The 19,226-nt window shown below is 43.1% G+C and overlaps 1 protein-coding gene across 1 annotated transcript; it reads left to right on the top strand.

Annotated features, from left to right (window-relative positions):
- The first annotated feature begins 1,497 nt into the window (after positions 1 to 1,497).
- On the top strand, positions 1,498 to 19,038 carry washc4 (WASH complex subunit 4). The gene is made up of 33 exons (XM_029247574.1): positions 1,498 to 1,646; positions 2,444 to 2,583; positions 3,422 to 3,475; positions 3,558 to 3,623; positions 3,814 to 3,859; positions 4,081 to 4,148; positions 4,430 to 4,512; positions 4,639 to 4,681; positions 4,889 to 4,992; positions 6,097 to 6,217; positions 6,386 to 6,509; positions 8,665 to 8,792; positions 8,920 to 9,080; positions 11,068 to 11,194; positions 11,566 to 11,691; positions 11,833 to 11,940; positions 12,030 to 12,176; positions 12,445 to 12,524; positions 12,778 to 12,883; positions 13,024 to 13,140; positions 13,389 to 13,557; positions 13,777 to 13,931; positions 14,043 to 14,117; positions 14,223 to 14,327; positions 14,525 to 14,659; positions 14,910 to 15,018; positions 15,127 to 15,193; positions 15,346 to 15,432; positions 16,060 to 16,207; positions 16,313 to 16,409; positions 16,783 to 16,979; positions 17,230 to 17,326; positions 17,666 to 19,038. The coding sequence occupies exons 1-33, from the start codon at positions 1,583 to 1,585 to the stop codon at positions 17,740 to 17,742; spliced, it is 3,531 nt and encodes a 1,176-aa protein (XP_029103407.1). The 5' UTR covers positions 1,498 to 1,582; the 3' UTR covers positions 17,743 to 19,038.
- Positions 19,039 to 19,226: the final 188 nt, after the last annotated feature.

The raw sequence follows: 19,226 nt of genomic DNA on the forward strand, positions 1-19,226 counted from the left end.
CGAATGATGCAAACTATTAAATCTCATTAAGATCTGGATTTGACCGACTCGACTGTCCTAATATTCCAAGACTCGCTCCATTTTACTGATATGTACTAACACGGGAATTTACCTCAAGCCTTCAAGCCTGTCATCTTAAGCACATATATTATAATTATATGTCAAGAACGAAGCGGCTATATAGTTGGTGACAACACATTTTTTTCCTCCTTGTTATGTATGAGAGCTGGGATATCATTTCATTTAGCTCATTCCAGACAAACTGTGAAAAAGTGGTATTTACAATCATGATTAAGAACAGCCGCGTAATGTAAATTTGTGGTGTAATTTTAAGAATAATTTTGAATGCACAACGCAAGAAGAATGTACATTTTTCGTTAACAAACCAGTTGGTCTGGCATTAAAGTGCATTATTAGACGATCATTCATACCGAAACGCAATTGGCAATATGCTACAATTATGATAATCCCGTCGCACACCGTCGAAAATTATGCTTTTAAGTTGCCATGAGACATCTTGCATCTGGTTGGAATTCTCACAAATTAACACAACCTATCAGAAAGATACACGTTTCACGTATATAATCATTCGTGTAGCTAGCTGTTTTTCCGAGCAGTTCTAAAGAGAGTTCTCCATGTTCACAAATAGAAATAACGATGATGGATGACCCCCAGAGGACGTTATATTTCGTTGACATTATATGTACACACACACACACACATGACTTTCTGAACCGCTTGTCCCATATGCGGTCGCGGGGAGCCGGAGCCTAACCCAGCAACACAGGGCGTAAGGCCGGAGGGGGAGGGGACACACCCAGGACAGGACGCCAGTCTGCCGCAAGGCACCCCAAGCGGGACTCGAACCCCAGACCCACCAGAGAGCAGGACCCGGTCCAACCCACTGCGCCACCGCACCCCTGACGTTATGTGTTAGCCTTATTTTATTTATTATTTTGACAAATCATAGTGACCATTAAATTCATTTGTGAGAAGTAGACGCCTTTTGCAAGACTATTAGAGCTAAAATCTGAAACCACCTGTACTGCTTATTAGACTCACAGGCTGTTATTGACTTAGTTAAGTTGCACCACACAGACTAGTACTACTATAGTATAGCATAGTAGCATTCACGTTATGAACGAGTCTCATTACCTCAGTTATTATGCTTCATCTGAAATTATGAGCTTCAGTGTAGTTGTCTGTGTCAAAATAACATTTCTGAATCGCAGAACACGTTAAAGGCACTGTATAAGCAATGAAAAAGTAATTACAGTACTAAAAGTATTGCTAAAACTACACTTCCCACAAGCGTCGAGGATGTTGCAGCGCCTTCCGCTTCCTTTGCGTTCCTCTGTGTTAAAACTACAAACCCCAGAAGAACAGAGGAGAGTCACGTGATTCAACACAGCCAACCCGCCCCTTACTCCTTGAGGGTTGCGTTCACGTTGGCTGAAACTACACTTCCCAGAAACGCCTGGGGGAGTCACTGGGTAAATCACGGGATCCACACCCCCTTCCCGTACGCTTGCTCAGGCCGTTCTGTGGATGAGCTGAGTCCGCTGTCACTACACAGACTGCTATGATGGCCGTGGAGACCATCACCCCAGACTGGGAATTCGACCGCTTTGACGACGGATCTACAAGTGAGTTCTTGTTACACGTTGCGGCTTCATGTGCACTGTTTGCGTTTGGCTTCGCCTTCGGGCTTCGGCTGGAGCGGAGAGACGGGGGGACGGCGCTGGTCACTGGTGCGGAAAATATAAAATTAACTTCTTTCTGTTTCTCTGCTCGATCATACCGCTCGTGTTTGATTTCCACACTTCGTTGTATCTTCTTGGTGAGGTTCTTACGATACGAGAAGTCCGTGGCGCGTTACAAAGTAACGCAGCGCTTTTCTCCAGCGGCCGCGCGCGTGGCTGGTGAATTCATTAAATTACTGCACGATCCGATGGAGCCAGAACGTGCCGACAGCGTAATTACCTTATGTTTTACTTTATTCCTGGCCAGACGATGGTGGTCGAAAATGTAGCAGGGACCGTTTTGGACTGGTGTGAGTTATGGGTTCGAATCCTATCCACGCTGCTGCGCTACGCTTGACTGAAGTTCTTACCCTGTACAGTAAGAAAAGCTTGCTGTGTGATTAGGTGAATCATTGTAAAGTTGATCTAACGTTGTCAAGTGTCTTGAACAAAGATGTCAGCTAGAGTATAATAATAATAATAATAATAATAATAATATAGTGTGCTGGATCTGACCAAAAGGCAGATCAGACTGTTCAGTGCCCACACACATTTGACTTGTGATCTCACTCCAGATGCATCACTCACACCGTTATCTCCGGTATAGCTGTTAAGGCTAAGATCCAAAATGCAGATGCGTTTGTCTTGGAATCCTGCATTGGATCACAGCCCTCCTGTGAACCTGATTTCCATGTTGGCAGAGATACACACTGAAGTGCAGCTCAAGAACTATGTGAACTTCCTGGAGGACTACACCTCGCAGCTCAAGGGTATCGAGGACGCGCTGGATGAGTCCATCGGGGATGTCTGGGACTTCACTTTGGATCCCATAGCACTGAAGGTACTCCTCACACCTCGCTGGTTCTGGTGCGGAGCGGTTTTCCTTTCTGCTCCGTTGTGTGCAGAGTCTGAGTTCAAAGTACCCGTTACTCTCACCCCCGCGGCTCCAGTCCTCCGAAGTTGTGTGCTTTGCGAGGCCGAGCGCAGAAAAACGCACAACAGTGCCACGCTTGTTTTCAGGTGCCTTGTGATTTCTTATTTTTCCCCTAATCTTTCCTCCACCTCCGTGACAGTCCACTCCATTGGACCATTGTTTGGGAAGCTTGTTTATGAAAGGCTCTCCTCCTCCTGTTACATTACTTATTTATTTATTTAGCGGACGCTTTTGTCCAAAGTGACTTCCAGGGAACTCTCTGTAGTGTTACTAGCCCACACACCTTATTCACCGTGATGACTTACACTGCTAGATACACTACTTACACTGGGTCACTCATCCATACATCAGTGGAACACACTCCCTCTCTCACTCACACACTATGGGGGAACCTGAACAGCATGTCTTTGGACTGTGGGAGGAAACCAGAGCACCTGGAGGAAACCCACGCAGACACGGGGAGAACATGCAAACTCCACACCGACTGAGCAGGGATGGAACCCATGTCCTCTCACACCACCCAGGTGCTGTGAGACAGCAGCGCTACTCGCTGTGCCACCGTGCTGCCCGTGAAATGCTATCTTGTCTGCTATGGGGTCCAAATGTTAATTCGGTACAGTTCATGGTCCTGTTGATTGATGGCAGATTGCTGTGGCTTCATGGCGAGGATTAAAACAACATACTGTACCGTACGGAAATCTTTCATGCACATTGGAATGTCTTTGACTATGCTTTATTCCTCCAGCTTCTCCCTTACGAGCAGTCATCTTTACTGGAGCTGATAAAAACAGAGAACAAGGTAGGTGAACCAGCGCTATTCTGTTGCCTCCCTGAAGGATGTTATGAGTCGTACTTGTTGTCTCACTGCGGCTCATTCTCAGGTTCTCAACAAAGTCATCACTGTGTATGCAGCCCTGTGCAGTGAGGTTAAGAAGCTCAAATATGAGGTGAGAACCACATTTTGTAACAGTGGAGTCTTCGGGGTCCAGAAAGGTTAATCTTTTTTATTTTTTGGAAGCATTAATGACCTGTTTAAATCTTTGTAACTTTGATATGTTTGTCCCGCTGCTTAGGTGTAACTTGAAGATTTTATAGGAACTTCAGTGCAGTAAAGTACATTTTGTGTTTCTTTTATAGGCAGAAACAAAGTTCTACAATGGCTTGCTGTACTATGGTGAAGGAGGTAAGCACATCCAGTTGTCAACAGGGTTCTGATACCTCCTGCCTTGTGCAAAAACCCAAACTCGGACACAGTTGATAAGCACAGAATGGACGGATGCCTGCTATTGGACAGTGAATTTTTACTCTCTTGCACAGTAGATTTAGGTTTTTGTGTTGGGTGATGTGTGTCCAATGCAGCCACTGACAGGAGGTTTTAGAAACCTTTTTGCTGTCTCCTTCCAGTGTCAGACACTAGTATGGTGGAGGGCGAATCTCAGATTCAGATGGGCCGCTTCATTTCCTTCCTGCAGGTGAGTTCCCGTGAAGCAAGAGATGTGGCATGATTGAACCTTTTAGCGACTGTACTGAGACCTTTTTTTAATTATAAACATTTTCAAGTGTCACGAACCTTATGAGCTTCCTGCAGTAAAGAGAACAAAGTACACTTATTTTTGTCTGTTTTGATACGTGATGGTGCACAGAGACGCTAGGTTTAGTATCTTATGACGGTACAAAAAATCAGTGTAGCTTCATTTCATTGATATGTACATTCACAACTCTTCTTCCCCTCCCTTGTGCTGGTGGATGGCAGGAGCTCTCCTGCTTCGTGTCCCGCTGCTTTGAGGTTGTGGTCAATTTGGTCCATCAGCTGGCCTCGCTCTACAGCAGCAGCAAGTAAGAGCACCATGACTGCTGTGCTATTGCTGTGTGGATGGTATCCATAAAACAGTCACATATCATCATTAGTTCACATCATCCAGGAACTTAAAATGATTTGTTTGTGTCTTTGTTTGGTCTTAGGAATGCAACAAAAATAATTGAGTCCTCTGGAGTACATTTTCAGGTAATTTTTTTGGTTGTCTAGATGATTTGAAATTGAAATGGGGCGTCTTTTTGATTCCACCTGCTTCAGTGTAGCTCTTCCCGTTCAGTTCTTTGAGCAAGTTCCATGTTCATCTGGATTTGGGCTGCACCTTATAACATTTTTCCGTGTTACCCCACCACCTTGGTTTTTCCAACATCTCCGGGTTCTTCCTTGGTTACGCCACAGACAGTATATGAGCACCTAGGGGAGCTGCTGGTGGTCCTCATGACACTGGATGAGATAATGGAGAACCACGGCACCCTGAAGGAGCACTGGAAAATGTACAAGAGGTGAGAGATGACAGCAATAAGCTGATAAATGACCTCTTCAGAAACATGTGACTTAGCTCTAGGAAAACGTAACGCTAAGTTGAGTTCTTAAATGGGAATGGAGCTGCAGCTGTGTTGCATAGTAGGTAGGACAGGGTCAATGCCATCAAGTCGAAGTGAACTTTCAATGAGTTTTCATGGTTTTCGTGGTACGAGAGGGTACAGAAGTGCTTTATTGTCGCATTATTAGACATATATAGCCTGGATGTTATTTTAACCGTCATTAGGTCTGTGGGTTCTATTTTATAGGTACAAATATGATTAATCACATACATTTGCTAAGCTGATGGCCACTGTAAAAAAAAAAAAAAAAATCTATTTTAACAGTTTTTTTCCCCTCTCCGAGCAACCTTGTATTCATATAACCTGTTAAAGTGGAATCATATATTTTATCTGCATGTAAAGGTGCCTGATGCTGTGCTGCTTAGCAGCTGTTAGAGGAGCAACGTCTGGCTTCACCGTAGTCTGAGAATATAGACAACCCTACGGAGGAAGTTAATTTTACAGCTGTACATGTGAATTAATAAAACCAGTTGTTGGTAGGTCGCAGTAAGAGTGTAGAGCTAATTAAAGAGGCTATTCTGTGTGGGGTAAGTTAATACCCATGCATGTTGAAAGTAATAATAAGGCAGACCTCTTCATAGCTGGAGAAGGGGAAGCATAAACTAAACGTCATTTTTATTTTAACTTCTTGTTTCAGCTCCGTCAGCTGCCCTCCAACCAGTGATTAATTAAAGAGTCAAAATTAATCAGATTACTTTATTGTGTTATTACAGGTATTTCCATTGTGGTGCAACAGCAGACGACGACGCGTATGAAGTTATTTCTTTAGATTGAAATACTTTTTAAACATATGCTGTTGTATACCTATTTGGCATTTTGCTTAAATTTGTTTTTATGTACATGACTGTTGCAAACATGTTTCTGTTGACATTTCAGTGCAGAGTTACTGGGGCCCCTTGCCACACTTGAACCTAGAGATGTTTTGCGTGACTGCAGTGCCATTGGTCATACTTGAGTTTCTCTGGTCTTTAAGAATCATTATGCGCTTTGCTCCATTTCCAGGTTGCTGAAGTCTGTCCACCACAACCCATCTAAGTTTGAAATCCCAGAAGAGAAGCTAAAGCCTTTTGAGAAGCTGCTGCTGAAGCTGGAGGGGCAGCTGCTGGATGGAATGATCTTCCAGGTGGGTGGTGGCATTGGATACTATAGCTGGGGTTCGAGATCATTAGATTTCACCTCATTGGTTGCAGGTTTGTGTGTGTTTGACCTTGCTGCAGTGTTTCAGTCTTCCGGAATATGTTCTCCTGGTCTGGTTGATGGCAGACGCAATTCTTCGTTCTTGCTTTGTCAGGCTTGTGTGGAGCAAAGGTTTGACAACCCAGGAGAGGGTGTGACTGTTTCCAAAAATAGCACTTTTGCTGAGGAATTTGCCCACAATATACGCACAATCTTCACAAATGTGGAATCTAAACTTGGTAAGCCTTTGTTTTCCTTGACAACCTTGTGCGGGTACTAATGTGAATTTTTCTCTTACATACATACACGCATATATACAGTCATGGCTGCAGTGATTAGCTGAATATGCTTGTTATGTTGGTTTCTATGTAGAAGCGCCTGCAGAATGAGTACACAGTAGAAAGGAAACTCTGGGACAAGATGTTAAGCTTATAAAGGGCCTGAAATGAGAGGGGAAAAAAAGCCAAAAAGAATTTTTGTTCTGTGTTGGAGTTGTAGTATTTATAAATAACTACAGTGCTGTGAAAAAGTATTTACCCCCATTCTGATTTCTTCTGGTTTTGTGTATATCTCATACTAGATAGATTTTGTTTTAATTTCTGAAACAAACATAAAACAAAGGCAACCTGAGTAAACACAAACTTAATTTTTAAATGATAATGTTATTTATTGAAGCAAAAAGTTATCCAATACTAACTGGGCCTGTGTGAAAATGAATTCCCCAAATCTATGAAACTGCATTCATAAGGGGGTTCAGCTGGACTAGATGCAACCAGGCCTGATTACTGCCAGCCCTGTCCAAACAAATCAACACTTAAATAGAACTTTTTCAACCGCATGAAGTTGGTTAAAAGGTCTTAGCCAGTAATGCATGATGCCAAAGTTGAAATAAATTGCAGAAATGATGAGGAAGATGGTGATTGAAATACATCAGTCTGGGAAGGGTGACAAAGCTGTTTCAAAGTTCTCTGGGACTCCAAAGAACCACAGCGAGAGCCGTTATCTCCAAATGGAAAAAACTCGGCACAGTAGTGAACCATCCCAGAAGTGGCTGTCCTTCCAAAATTCCACCGAGAGTACAGTGACGACTCATCCAGGAAGTCACAAAAGAGCCAAGGACAACATGAAGGAACTACAGGCCTCTCTTGCATCAAAAAAGGTTAATATTCATGACTCCATATCAGAAAGACACTGGCAAAAATGGCATCCATGGAACGATGGCAAGGTGAAAACTACTGCTAACCCAGAAGAACATTAAGGCTCGTCTGAATTTTGCCAAAACACACCTTGATGATCCTCAAACCTTTTGGGAGAATGTTCTGTGGACTACTGAGTTGAAAGTGGAACTGCTTGGAAGACAGGGGTTCCGTTACATCTGGAGTAAACCAAACACCAAATTCCACAAAAAGAACATCATACCTACGATCAAGCGTGGTGGTGGCAGTGTGATGGTGTGGGGATGCTTTGCTGCTTCAGGGCCTGGGCAGCTTGCAATAATTGAGGGAAATATGAATTCTGTTCTCTACCAGAAAATCTTAAAGGAGAATGTCTGGTCTTCAGTCCGTAAATTGAAACTCAAACGCAACTGGATTATGCAGCAAGACAATGAGCCAAAGCATAGGAGTAAATTCACTTCTGAATGGCTTAAAAAAAGCAAAATTAAAGTTCTGGAGCAGCCAAGTCCTGACTTGAACCCAATTGAGATGCTGTGGCAGGACCTTAAACAGGCAGTTCATGCTCGAAAACCTTCTAATGTGGCTGAACTAAAGCAGTTCTGCAAAAAAAGTGGGCCAAAATTCCACCACAGCGTTGTGAAAGACTGATCTCCAGTTATCGGTAGCGTTTGGTTGCAGTTATTGCTGCTAAAAGTGGTACAACCAGGTTTTAACTTTAAGGGGGCAATCAGTTGTTCACATGGGTGATAGGTGTTGGGTAACTTTTTTTTTTTTTTTTTTTTGCTTCAATAAAAGAAATAATTCAAAACTCTTCTGTGTTTATTCAGGTTGCCTTTGTTTTGTGTTGTACTTCATCTGAAGATCTAAAACTATTTAGTATGAAATATACACAAAAATAGAAGAAATCAGGATGGGGGCAAATACTTTTTCACAGCTCTGTATGGATGGGGGCAGCTGATGGGGTAGTGGTTAGAGCTGCTGCCTTTGGATCCAAAGGTTGGTGGTTCAAATCTCACCTACTCCTGTAGTACCATTGAGCAAGGTACTTACTCTTAGTTACTCCAGTAAAATTAGCAACCTGTATGAATGGGGAAGTGATGTTTAAATATCTTAACACTGAAAGTCGCTTTGGAGAAAACATCTGCTAAATGAATAAATGTAGTGTATGGTGAAATTAGTTGTCATTTTACTCCGTGATGCTTCTGCTTACCATTTTCAGGTGAGCCGTCTGAAATCGACCAGAGGGATAAGTACGCTGGTGTCTGCGGCCTCTTTGTGTTGCACTTCCACATCTTTCGTACGGTTGACAAAAAGCTCTACAAGGCTTTGCTGGATGTGTGCAAAAAGGTGAGATCCGTGGAGCTGCTGACGGTTAACTTTAGCGGCCAGTGCTGTGGGGTGTCTGTGTATGTGTACATGTGTCCTCTTGCCATTCTAGTGTCTGATGCTTCTGTCCCTCCACACACACACACAGGTCCCAGCAGTGACGCTGATCGCCAACATCGTCTGGTTCCCAGACACCTTCCTAGTGAACAAGGTCCCTGCGGCAGCTAAAGTGATGGACCGGAAGAGCATGCAGAGCCTGCGCTCGATGCGCGAAGCCTCCCTGCAGCAGAGGGCGCAGGCTCTCCCAAAGTGGGTTCCGCTTGTGTGTTACTCCCTCGCTCTTTTCCACAATGTTCACCCCCCCCCCCCCCCCCCCCCCCCCCTTCTCTGTCGCTGACTCACTCATTCCCTTCAATCATGACTTGACTCCACGTTTCCATTTCTCCATCCCTCCTGCCGTCCATTCTCTCATATTTATACTGTAGTCATAGTTTACCACGCAGTCACCCCTTTCTTTTATCCCTGCGTCGCCGTACCTCTTTTCCCTCCGTCTTCTCTTTGAGTGCGGTGTGGTGGTGTACCAGGTGGTACTGGTGTCTCACAGCGGCTGGGTTGGGCAGTGGGTTGTGGGTTCGGTCCCAGCTCAGTATGTCTTTGCAAGTTCACCTTATGTTTCTGTGTGTTTCCTGCTGCACTCCTAAGACCTGTGTTTCATGTGAATTGGTGATTCTAAATAACCCTTTGTGTGAGTGTGTAAGAGAGACACTAAACTCCCTACAATTAGAGTAATGTATCTGGCATTGTAAGGTACTTTTGGTAAGGAATCAGGTAAAGACTACCTAGTCATCACTGTATGTTGCTTTGGAGGAAAGGATCTGCTGAAGGAGTAAATGTGAATTTCTCTCTCCCCCTTCGTTGGGTTTCCTTCATTCATTATCTTCCTGCGAGCTGTTGGCTTGCTGCAGGCTTTCTGTCCATTAGATCATGTAACGGCTACTCTCCGCGTTTCCCCTCTCGGCTCGGCTCAGCTTGGCCGATGTGCCACATGGCGCTTGGCTTGTGGTCCTGTAGTGGGGGGGGCTCAACAGAGCGGCCTTTGTGGAACGTCTCTCTGGTGCTCGTCCAGGCGACTCCTTTATCTACCAGAACCACGGCAATGGGTGCTGTTGCAACAGAGAAGCGATTAATCCTTTGTGTCGCTCCTCGAAACGCCGCCGTTAGCTGTTGTACAAATGTACAGTTTAACTTTTTTTTAAGAGGGCTTGGCTATGTACAGTTAATAAAATTCTGTTCAGCTCAATGCAGTTACAACAGTATAATTATGAGGACACGGTACAAATAAAGTAATTGAATTATTCTTTATTTAGTTTAAACCTTTTTACATGGTTGTTTAGAATGTCCAAATTAATACATACACACACATATACATATATATATATATATAGTAGTGCTTATAAGTGCTCACATCAAATTTAGAAAATGCATGTGTTTAGATAACACAAAACTAATTTTTTCAAAGTTTAGTTTTGTTGATTTTTGCGTTAATTATAATTAAAGTTTACTGATTACAAAAATACCACTTGTTCTTCTAGTGTGTCAATTTTAGTTTAGTACTTTAGAGCCATTGGAAGATTCTAGAAGGAACCAGACCATTCTAGAAAGGATCAGATCCTGAAAGGTACTGGAATAGTTGGTGCCTGGAATCTGGCGCCACAATTTTGCAAGTTCAAGAATGTGGAATATTGTTCTAAAAACTGAAATATGGTACGAGTACAAGATAACACCAAAGTCTACTTAATCTGACAAACCTGAATGACAAATGCAAAAAAAAAAAAAGTTAGAAAATGTTACATTGTGTAATGCATGTGGTTACCATACTGTCTGCACGATAACAAAATCAAAGTACATAGTAATTTGTGTTCATCAGTAGGTAACACAGTGGTCATAACTACTGCCTTTGGATCTGAGGGTTGCAGGTTCAAGTCCCGCCTATTGCTGTAGTGCCCTGTGTCAAGATACTAGCACCCCTTAATTTACAGGCTCTTTATCTGAAACTTTGGTATAGTGGCTCTTGACCATTAACCCAATTTTTGATTTATGGAGCCAAAAAAAAAATTAGTATAACAAAATTTATCCAAAGCCTATGATGTAATTTTTGTGTTATTTACACTTCCTAGGATATAGAATGCATAATTTTAACAGGGAGATTCGAAGGCTGGGGCAACTGCAGTTGAGACTCCATGTAAATGGATGTTCTCATGATGTTTTCCTGGGGTTTTTTTTTTTTTTTGCACAGGGATGTTCAGTCGTACTATGTGTTTGTCACCTCCTGGATGATGAAAATGGAGTCTATAATGTCCAAGGAGCAGAAGAGTGACAAGTTTTCTGAAGACCTAAGCAGTCGATGTAACATCTTTGTACAGGTATTTAGGAGTACACACCAAATAATTACATATGCATGTGTGTGTATGTGTATATATACACACACACACACACACACACACATATATATATGTATGTATGTATGTATGTATGTTGTAATTCTATAAGGATGGTGTTGCTGTCAAACTCTTTTGGTAGCATAACTGATGTCACACTGATATCCCATTTCAAAATGTGGCCAAGTGACATGGCCACAGAATATATAAAATCTTCTTTTTGTACAGTGATATGCATTTAAGGAAGTTTCAAAACAGTTCTTGACAATGTTCCATATAGCGCAGCCATGTACTTGTACTGTGTTGACAAAAATGCTTGGTCTCAGTGTTGGAGGCTCTTGCATGTTCATTCCTAGGGAATTCTCTATGCATATGGAATCAGCACTATCATCAAGACCACCATGAACCTGTACATGTCCATGCAGAAGCCCATGACCAAAGCCTCTGTCAAGTCCCTGTGCAGGCTGGTGGAACTTCTGAAGGTGGGCTGAGCTGACACACTTGGCACAAAGTAGTCTTTTCCAACCCAAGGTCCCCCAGGTCACAATGGTTGGTCAACAGCTTTTATTCCGGTCTAGAACCAAAAATGTGTTACGCGTTGTAACTGTATCCCTCTCCTCCAGTCAATCGAGCACACGTTCCACCGGCGCTCTGCAGTCGTGGCGGACTCCGTAGCTCATATCACGCATCAGCTGCAGTCACAGGCACTCGCAGCCATTGCAACAGCTAAGGTGAGGATGAGCAGTGCGAAGAACATCCCTACATACTGTCATTCCTTTGCTGCCTGGCCAGTGCTGATCGCTGCCCCTCCCCCGCACAGAAAAGGGTGATCTCTGACAAGAAGTACAGTGAGCAGCGGCTAGATGTGCTGTCAGCCCTGGTACTTGCCGAGAACGCCCTGAATGGACCCAGCACCAAGGAGCGTCGGCTCATGGTGTCCCTGGCACTCAGCGTGGGCACGCAGATGGTGAGTTGGTCTATTATTTGATGTCGGTTTCTGAAGTTACTCAGCCACATAGCTGGAAGTTGAGCTTAGCTTCAGTGAAGGGTTGTTGGGTTAACAGTTAAGGAAGTTCAAACAGAGGGGACAGTCAGATCCTGAAGGTAGAGTGTAACAGTAAAAAATAGTCACTTTGCTGCTCTAATGATCCCATGCTGCAAAGGATGGCATCAGTGAAGGTTCACTCCCGCAGGTTGTGTTTGAACATTTTTCCTATGTGTGGTTTGTTGAACAGAAAACATTCAAAGATGAGGAGCTGCTTCCTTTGCAGTTGGTGCTGAAGAAGCTGGATCTTATTAGTGAGCTCAGAGAGAGGTGAGTCTTTGCTCTAGTTGGATTTGTCCATAATAAATAGAAGGGATAGAGTAGCATTGTGCTTCAAGATCTGGACTGAAGGGGTCCTGCTGGTGTACCTTCAAGAAGGTGTTAATGCCAGATATTAGTATGCTGTTGATGTCCAGTGTAATACATTTAAGCAAGATTTTAATGAAAACTTTCCTTTCACCTGATGTTGATTATGTGACGAAAATGCAGGGTCAGTCAATGCACGTCTTTGTCTTGTCTTCAGGGTCAAGGTTCAGTGCGACTGCGGTTTTCTCTATTGGCACCGTGCAGTCTTTCCCATCTATCTGGACGACGTGTACGACCATGCAGTAGATGCAGCACGGATACACGTGAGTATTTACCATTTTCATTTTGCCTTAGCTCTGCTTGTGGGGGAGTGATGATCTTTCTTGTCTGTGATTATTGAGCATCCTTTGTTGCTCAGTTTTTCTCTAGGACTCTTACCAACCTGCCTTCATGTCATTTTCAGTACATGTTCAGTGCTTTGAGGGACTGTGTTCCCACCATGCTGCATGCCAAGCATCTAGAGACCTGTGACCAGCTGCTGGAGAGCTACGACAAAGAGATCATGGAGGTCTTCAATGAGGTAAGAGAAGGATCAAGGTCATGGAAGCACTGGAAATGGTGGGAAAGGAGACTAGTAAACAGCCTGAAAGATCCTGAGAACCTGAGCAAGGAGGGAGGCCTGTTTTTTTTTTTTTTTTTTTTTTTTTTTTTTTTTGTTGAATGTAATGATTCATCATAGCTAATTTTTGAAATATTTTATATTTGATATATTTTGTTTAGGTTAATGGCAAAGACATTCAGTGTTTTTCTTCCCTTGTCATCTTCCAGCACTTGCTGGACAAGCTGTGTAAAGAAATCGAGAAGGACCTACGTCTGTCTGTCCACACCCACCTCAAATTGGATGATAGGAATCCATTCAAAGTGGGCATGAAGGACCTGGCCCACTTCTTCTCCCTCAAGCCAATACGCTTCTTCAACCGCTTCATTGACATTAAAGGTATGGCTTTTTGTCCAAGTTGTCTGTGTATACCTTCTTGAGTTCAAAGAAGACCGGTACTGTGTGTGTATGAGGGAATGGGAAAAGAGGGGGGAGGGTTGTGCGGAGCTTGACCAGCTAAAACCTCAGTATTCAGTGCTGAAGATTTGCGTTGGTGTCTTTCTGTCATTGCCATCTACAGTACTCCATGAAGGTCTGTGTGTGTGTGCTTTCTTACAGCTTATGTGACACACTACCTGGACAAGACGTTCTATAACCTGACCACTGTAGCCCTGCATGACTGGGCAACTTACAGTGAGATGAGGAGTCTGGCCATGCAGCGCTATGGTCTCATGATGACTGAGGCCCACCTACCGAGCCAGACCCTGGAGCAGGTAAGATGCAGAGAGTGTGAGCACGTGTGTTACCCTGTAAGTCAAAGAAGCATTCTTGTTTACAAAGAAACCTTCCCTTCATTTGTTAATTTCTTTACTTTCCTTCTTCAGGGTCTCGATGTACTGGAGATTATGAGGAACATCCATGTCTTTGTCTCACGTTACCTATACAACCTCAATAATCAAGTAAGTCCCTGTGCTCATGATACCTTAACATGTAGTAATGTGTGTGTCTTCCAAACCCTGAGGTTTTTTTGTACTTTTTGATTATGTGTATGTCCTATTCTTTAGATTTTCATTGAGAGGACAAGTAACAACAAACATCTGAACACCATCAACATCCGCCACATTGCCAACTCCATCCGTACCCACGGCACAGGGATCATGAACACCACGGTAAGATCATAGCAAAGGACACAAACTGGTGTGCGGTGGTGGGTGAGGGTAGGAAACGGGGAGGAAAATGTCAGACTAATATTGCTTGGAATATGAATCTTCCGTAAAGATGGTACTCGGCAGTGTGGGATTCTGTTTGTTTTGGCCGTAAGATTCTTTAACATCTAATGGAGGTGCGCCTCTCTACCCACCAACAGGTGAACTTCACCTACCAGTTTCTGAGGAAGAAGTTCTACATCTTCAGCCAGTTCATGTATGACGAGCACATCAAATCCAGGCTGATCAAAGACATCCGATTCTTCAGGGAGACCAAGGATCAGACCGATCAGAAGGTAGAAACCTTTCAATGGTCCTTGGTGTTGGCAGTCTTTCCAGCCCCTTTCCCCTATGTATTATACCTTCTAGAACATTTACTAGCTTCATTGAATGAATGCATGTGAGGTAGGCTGCTCTGCTTTAGTTCCTTTTTTGTTTCAATCAGAAATATAGTAGCAGTGAGTTTTCTGTTGTAGTTGGTATTCTTCTTGTGTATGTGTGATCATGTCTTCACATCTCCTATGATGCCCCCATGGCCATCTGCAGTACCCCTTTGAGAGGGCGGAGAAGTTCAACCGAGGGATCAGGAAGCTGGGGATCACCCCCGATGGACAGAGCTATCTGGATCAGTTCAGACAACTCATCAGTCAGATAGGTAGAGAACTCAGAGCTGCTCCTGAGGACATGTTGAGTTTTCACAAGGGTTGTTGAGATGGTTTTGAATAGTTTGAGGCCGTAATACAGTGGTGGTTCCTCCTCGCAGGCAATGCTATGGGCTACGTGCGCATGATCCGTTCAGGTGGTTTACACTGCTGCAGCAGCGCTATCAGGTGGGCCAATGCCCTCTATTCATCTACAGACCAAATTCTTCCTTTACACTACATCTTCATGACATCACATTTTAAAGGAGAACCTCCTAAGAGTGGTCATCTACAGTGATGTATGTGGAACATTTAAAACATCTCTCTGTGGTCTCCCCAAGGTTTGTCCCTGACTTGGAGGACATTGTGAACTTCGAGGAGCTCGTGAAGGAGGAAGGCTTGTCTGAGGAGACACAGAAGGCAGCTAGGTAGATTCTCCTCAAGGTCTGAAAGGTCCCGACTTCTTTATTGCTGGATAACTGCCAGCCAGTGAATAGGCTGCAAGGAGGAACGGTTCCAACAGAGGGCTATCAGTTCAGATCCCATGTGTGGTGCTCTTGTAGTATCTGAAATGTTCTCAAGTTATTCAGTTGTATGTGTGAAGTGCAGAGGTTTTTAACCTTTTCTTTGCTACAGACCCCTTTGAGAATTTGATAAAAGCTAAGGTCCCCTTCTAGAAAAAGTCTTATCAATAAATTTGAAGAGAATATTTCAGTGAATTTATTTGAAATTATTATTGAAATGCAATTACCCTCACACAGAATTGTGCCAGTAATATTTTAATAATTTAATATTTTAAATTTTTATTTTGTTGCGCAATATTTCTTTCAAAGCAAGGCCACGCTTCACAAACCACCTCAAGTCTATTGGGTTAAGACCCGTGATGTAGAGTAATACATGTTTACGTATTTAAGTTTGTATTGAGAAAGGATTCTGCTTATAGAAATTTTAAGTCAATAATTAAGACATTAATTTTGAAGTCAACCGGTTTTAGCATTTGATGCTGTATATGAAACTGAACAGTTTATATTTTAAATGTCTTTCTGTCTACCAAGGGTTTTGGACTCTGTCCTCAGCGACTTGACTAGTAACTCTGCTGAGGGGACAGAGTACTTCAAGATGCTGGTGGGTGTGTTTGCCCCCGAGTTCCGCAGCGTGAAAAACATGCACCTAAGGAACTTCTACATGATTGTGCCACCTCTGGTGAGACAGTCCTGCCTGCCCAACGCCCACCCCCCCATGCCTAGGCTCAGTTTACACACGGTTTAAGGATTTATAGATTTAACTTAGCTGTCCTTTCCACTGCAGACTGTTAACTTTGTGGAGCATTCCATTGGATGCAAAGAGAAGCTGAACAAGAAGAACAAAGGAGGAGCTGCTTTCACTGATGATGGCTTTGCCATGGGTAAGTAGGATGAGGTGTCATTCAACAGTACTGGCATTGTTTACCATTTATGAGTATGATATTAAGGGACTAGCAGAAATAGCATTAATTTCATGTAAGTTGACCAGTGATGATTGTCGTCTTACACGACATTGTCAGAACTGAGGTACTTGCTAAGATAAAAAAGCCTGAAGAATTAATTTTATGCATGTAATTGCTGTCTTCTTTTGTCAAAATACTCTTTCTTTGGTTTAAAGCTGCATTTTTCTGAATGCTGTCATTTAGGATTTTGAGCCGATGTCCGGTGGGGAGGAATTAACCCGTATTACATGAAATGTGGCCCATGATTGGATGTAGCAGACTATCTGAAGACCATCTGCCTGTGTTCCCATAGGGGTGGCCTACATCCTGAAGCTGCTGGATCAGTATCAGGAGTTTGACTCGCTACACTGGTTCCAGGCAGTGAGGGAGAAGTACATGAAGGAGATGAACGCAGTGGTCAAAGAGCAGAATGTGCAGGCCACCAGCCAGGACGAGAAGCTGATGCAGACCATGAACCTGACCCAGAAGAGGCTGGACGTCTACCTGCAGGTATGTACGCATGCAGGCGCCCACACAGTCACACACTGCTATGCAGGAAGTTCTTAAAATGAGTTATATTTTAAGGTTGTTGGTTATTGAATGATTGGATTGATGTTGACTTTTTTTGTATTACCATATTCTGTTACTAAATGGAGAAGAGAAGCTGATCTTGTTGGCAAACATTCAAATTTATATGTGAATGCAAAACAAGTTTATTTAACGTAGGTTTTTTTCCCCCCCCCCCCCCCCCCCCCTCCAGGAGTTTGAGCTGCTTTACTTCTCCCTGAGCAGCGCCCGCATCTTCTTCAGAGCTGACAAAACAGCAGCGGAGGAGAACCAGGAGAAGAAAGACAAGGGTAAGTTTGGAGGAAAAACTATAGGGGTCACACACATGTATTGTAGATGGTGTGTCTTTAAGTCAAAGGTATTTCACCCAAACAACTTGTATACTGTGCTGAACCCAAATGCAAACTTGGCTTTGCGAATGCAAAGGAGCATGGGGAAATTTTGACTTTGATGCTTTGCAAATCATTGTAAATGGCATAAGAGGCAAATATTAAGAACAAATAATCATCTGGCTATTGTGAGTTATTGTCTAGAAGAGTTTCTTTTGTATATCTGTGACTTTTAGTCTGTTTTCAGTTTGGTGGCCTTCAGCTGTAACCTCATTTCTCCTGATTTCAATCTGCTTTCAGAAGAAGCTTCTAGACCAGCAACCTCAAATGGAACCCCAGGTGGTTCTGCCTCCTCCTCTGATACCACCACGAAGTAAGAGCCCAAGGCCACAATCCACAATGGGCTTTTTCAAATGGACAATGTGGACAAAACGCCACAAGATTCAGCGTTATGGAGCTGTCGACAGTTGAAATGTAAGCCTAACCCTGAGACACCGAGAAGTAATGACTTGAGGTGTGAGATGTGGGCATTGATCCTTCTCGTTCTGTAAAGGGGTAAGGGGCAGGACTCTTGGCACCCCTTGGAGAATAGTTGGATGTTGGGTAAGAACTTATGAAGGTACCTCTGAGGCCTGGAACTCAGGAAATGCTGCCTTTTTTTTGGGGTGGGGAGGGGTTTCAGGCCCGACAGTAGGGTTTCCCACTCCACGATACTTGGTGACATGCTGGCTTCAGCCAAGTCACGCACTGAGCGGACTGCACATGCCCCTGCTTTTTTGGACAGCTCTGTTCTCTGACCTCTAATTTTTAATAAAAATTCTGTCCAATTATAGTTTTGCCCCATTATTGTTCTGTCAGCCACATTAATTGTTATGCATGAGTGGAAGGATCTGGAACCGTTTTTAACATTATGATGTAGTCATGTAAAGCACTTTTTAAGGATAGAATGAACTTTTATGTTGCATTTAAGTTTGGTAAGTTTCTACTGAAAACCACTGGAAGACCAGCTCAAAGGCAGATGTTTGAATGCCTGCCCCTTGTCCTCATTGTGGGGCTCACGTGCATTAGTTAATAGTTTAAGGTTTAAAAAAAAAAAAGTGTATAGCTCACTCTGTGTGTGCTCTTCCATTTTCCCCTTTGCAGGTGACTTGAAGGTTGAATGGCCTGATTGCGTAGAGATCGAGCCTTCGTTGTTGAGAGGTTGTTCATAAATAACTGAACCTGGTTGACAGTCAGTGTCAGGTTACATACATAGACATACTGTATCTTTGCTTTACAGTAGTTCTTTGAGGAGAATCCACTCTTGCATAAGTATGAGAGGTATTTGATGTTACCCATTCCCCAGTCTTATATTTCCCTTCTGTCAAGTGCCCATTTGACTTAATGCAAGTTGTTCATAATTCAGAAAAACCAGCAAATGTAATCAAAAATGAATGTCAGCATAGTTCAGCTAAGGCCTTTTCTTTTTTTCCCCATTTTGTTGCTTTTGTTTTTACCTAGTAAATATGTCACATTGTGTTATGGATTACATTTGTCACATAATGTGCAGTTTCGCTTAAACATCCACTGAGGGGTTTTGTCAACCAAATGAATTCAGTTATTTGACAAGTGATGTGATTTAGGGGGGGGAAAAAATTGTTGGCAATTCAACACATGGTAAACTTTTTAAAATTCATTTTATCACTTTTTTTCTGAAAACGATCCTTTAACACTTTTCACTTTCATTTAATGTGTGAAGCATTAAATAGTTTTAATACAAAGAAACCCTTCAACCTGTATTATATCAAATGCATATTACCACACAGACGTTTCCCTGTGCCCCGAAACTGAAACGTACAGCTTGGCCTTTCCTCATTTTGGA

This window comes from Scleropages formosus, chromosome 21 (assembly GCF_900964775.1).
Source record: "Scleropages formosus chromosome 21, fSclFor1.1, whole genome shotgun sequence".
In the NCBI taxonomy this organism is placed as follows: Eukaryota; Metazoa; Chordata; class Actinopteri; order Osteoglossiformes; family Osteoglossidae; genus Scleropages; species Scleropages formosus.

What these genes read in the sequence shown, in the direction of transcription:
- washc4 (XM_029247574.1), top strand. Translation starts at nt 1,583, where the DNA reads ATGATGGCCGTGGAGACCATCACCCCAGACTGGGAATTCGACCGCTTT. An exon ending in CGAGCCAGACCCTGGAGCAG is followed by an intron (nt 13,932 to 14,042) that starts GTAAGATGCAGA and finishes TTCCTTCTTCAG; the next exon opens with GGTCTCGATGTACTGGAGAT. An exon ending in TGATGATGGCTTTGCCATGG is followed by an intron (nt 16,410 to 16,782) that starts GTAAGTAGGATG and finishes GTGTTCCCATAG; the next exon opens with GGGTGGCCTACATCCTGAAG.